We start from the raw sequence: 2,107 nt of genomic DNA, 5'->3' as shown, positions 1-2,107 counted from the left end.
CGCCATCATCAGAGCTAAAGACTGGGGTGGCAGGATAAGAATGAGGACCAAGGTGGAAGGAGATGCTGTGTCTATTTCTTCTCATTTATCCATAGTTCCTCTAATCAGTGAGAAATTTTTTTCTTAAGTAGATACTGACTTGGAAACAATATTTTTATAAGTAGATAGTGCCTTGGAAAATAAATATAAACTCATGGTTCTTGAAATAAAGTCATGATCACTTAAGGGAGGAGGAAGGAACCAGTGGCATAATTGGAATGATAAGTGATTACAACAGTGTTCAAGGAAGAATTCATACTTCTTTTCAGGGAAATTCCTGCTTCAGTGACCAAACATATAGATTTCCATGGTTTGTGTGGATTTCTGTGGTGGAGTTCATGACAGTTAGAGATTGGATTGGCTATAAATAGACCAAACTTTACTTTGATTCACCCAAATCAACTTACATCATTAGAACTCTGTTCCTATCTGCCACCTTTCAAACCCCAAATCAATATATTTTAGTTACATTATAGACACATCTATAAACATCTGAGGCATTGTTATCACAAGAATTTTAGTGATATTTGGTTTATAGATTTTTTTCTTTTAATTGCACAAACTAGACTAGGCCATAGACCTGGGCTTAAGGAGATCCCTTGGGCCATTTGTAGCTTTACTTTGACAATTATTTTACCAAGAGATCTGATCATGGGTGTTTGATTTGAGCCTCCTTTGATCCCCTGCCAAAAAAAAACAGAGCTCTTACATTCCATGTGAGAAACTACGATGGTCAGAGATCAGGCTCCAGCTCTATGGGTGGTAAAAAGGCGAAGAATGCCACTCTGGATCTGCTTGGTCTTGGCACTGTAGATTATAGGGTTCATTAATGGAGGGAACAGAAAATAGACTTAACTCATAACGAGGTGGACAATATGTGGAACCTGCTTCCCAAACCGATGAATCAGAGACAACCCAATCACTGTGACATAGAAAACCAGGACACAGCAGATATGGGATACACAGGTGTTGAGGGCCTTGACCCTCTCTTCTCTGGAGGCAATGCTCAGAACACTCTTGAGTATCAACACATAGGAGATGAGAATAATCAGAGAATCCAGCACAAAGATAAGAACTACAAGCACAACTGGATACAGTCGATTGAAGGTAGTGTCAGCACAGGCCAGTTTGATGACATCCTGGTGAAGGCAGAATGCATGAGAAAGGACAGAGGAATGGCAATAGGGGAAAAAGTAAAGGGGTAAGATTGGGGGGACCACAGATACAAACCCCCTCATCAGAACTCCCAGCCCAATCTTCACCACTCGGTTATTAGTGAGTATAGACATATACCTAAGGGGGTTTCGAATGGCAATGAAACGATCATAGGACATAGCAAGCAAAACGCCAGATTCTACAAAGGAAAGTGAGTGTATAAAGTAGGCTTGAGAAAAGCAGGCTACGTTTCCAGTCTCCCTGTGATCCAGCCAGAGGACTCCCAGCACCGTGGGCATCGTAGTCAAGGTCAGCCCAAGGTCTGTGTCTGCCAGCATGGCCAAAAAGTAGTACATAGGCTCATGAAGAGTGTGATCTTCCTTAATGAGAAAGAGAAGGGTGCCATTGCTGAAAAGGACAGAGAGGCAGACGAAAAAGAAGGGTGTGGAAATCCAGTGGTGAGCTGCCTCCAAGTCCGGAAAGCCAGTCAGGAGGAAGGCATTGAAGCTGCTGTTGGGCCACATGTGGGATTTATCCAGAAGAAATGTTCTTTTTTTTCTCAGTTAAGACCCAGGGTTGCAGTTCTACTTTCAAGGTATGGTTCCAAAGATACCGTCTCGGAATTCTTTCCCAAAAGCAAGAATGACATCAATATAAGCCTTTGTTTATGAAAACATATTCTTAAGATAACCTGTATTTTTGGTGTTCTTAACTGCATCTTCCAGGGACCATCCCCTACCTACTGGACCAAATCCTTGGAGATTCACCTAGTCACTTGCGTGTTAACAAACTCCTCAGGAAGTTTTTGACGCATACTCCAACTGAGAAACCATTTCCATCAACAATGCTGACTTTACAGAAGAATCTATCCTTGAAGGATTTCAAGGAACCCAACTTAACCTCATTCCAATCT

General features: G+C 41.8%; 1 protein-coding gene across 1 annotated transcript; it reads right to left on the bottom strand.

Annotated features, from left to right (window-relative positions):
* Positions 1 to 890: 890 nt before the first annotated feature.
* Positions 891 to 1,718, bottom strand: LOC105098014 (olfactory receptor 51B5). The gene has a single exon (XM_010990639.2). The coding sequence runs from the start codon at positions 1,716 to 1,718 to the stop codon at positions 891 to 893; it is 828 nt and encodes a 275-aa protein (XP_010988941.2).
* Between the last annotated feature and the right edge of the window lie 389 nt (positions 1,719 to 2,107).

The sequence above is a fragment of the Camelus dromedarius genome, chromosome 12, assembly GCF_036321535.1.
Source record: "Camelus dromedarius isolate mCamDro1 chromosome 12, mCamDro1.pat, whole genome shotgun sequence".
Lineage (NCBI taxonomy): Eukaryota > Metazoa > Chordata > Mammalia > Artiodactyla > Camelidae > Camelus > Camelus dromedarius.
Note: the sequence above shows the minus strand (reverse complement) of the source record. Positions and strands in the feature narration are given on the sequence as shown.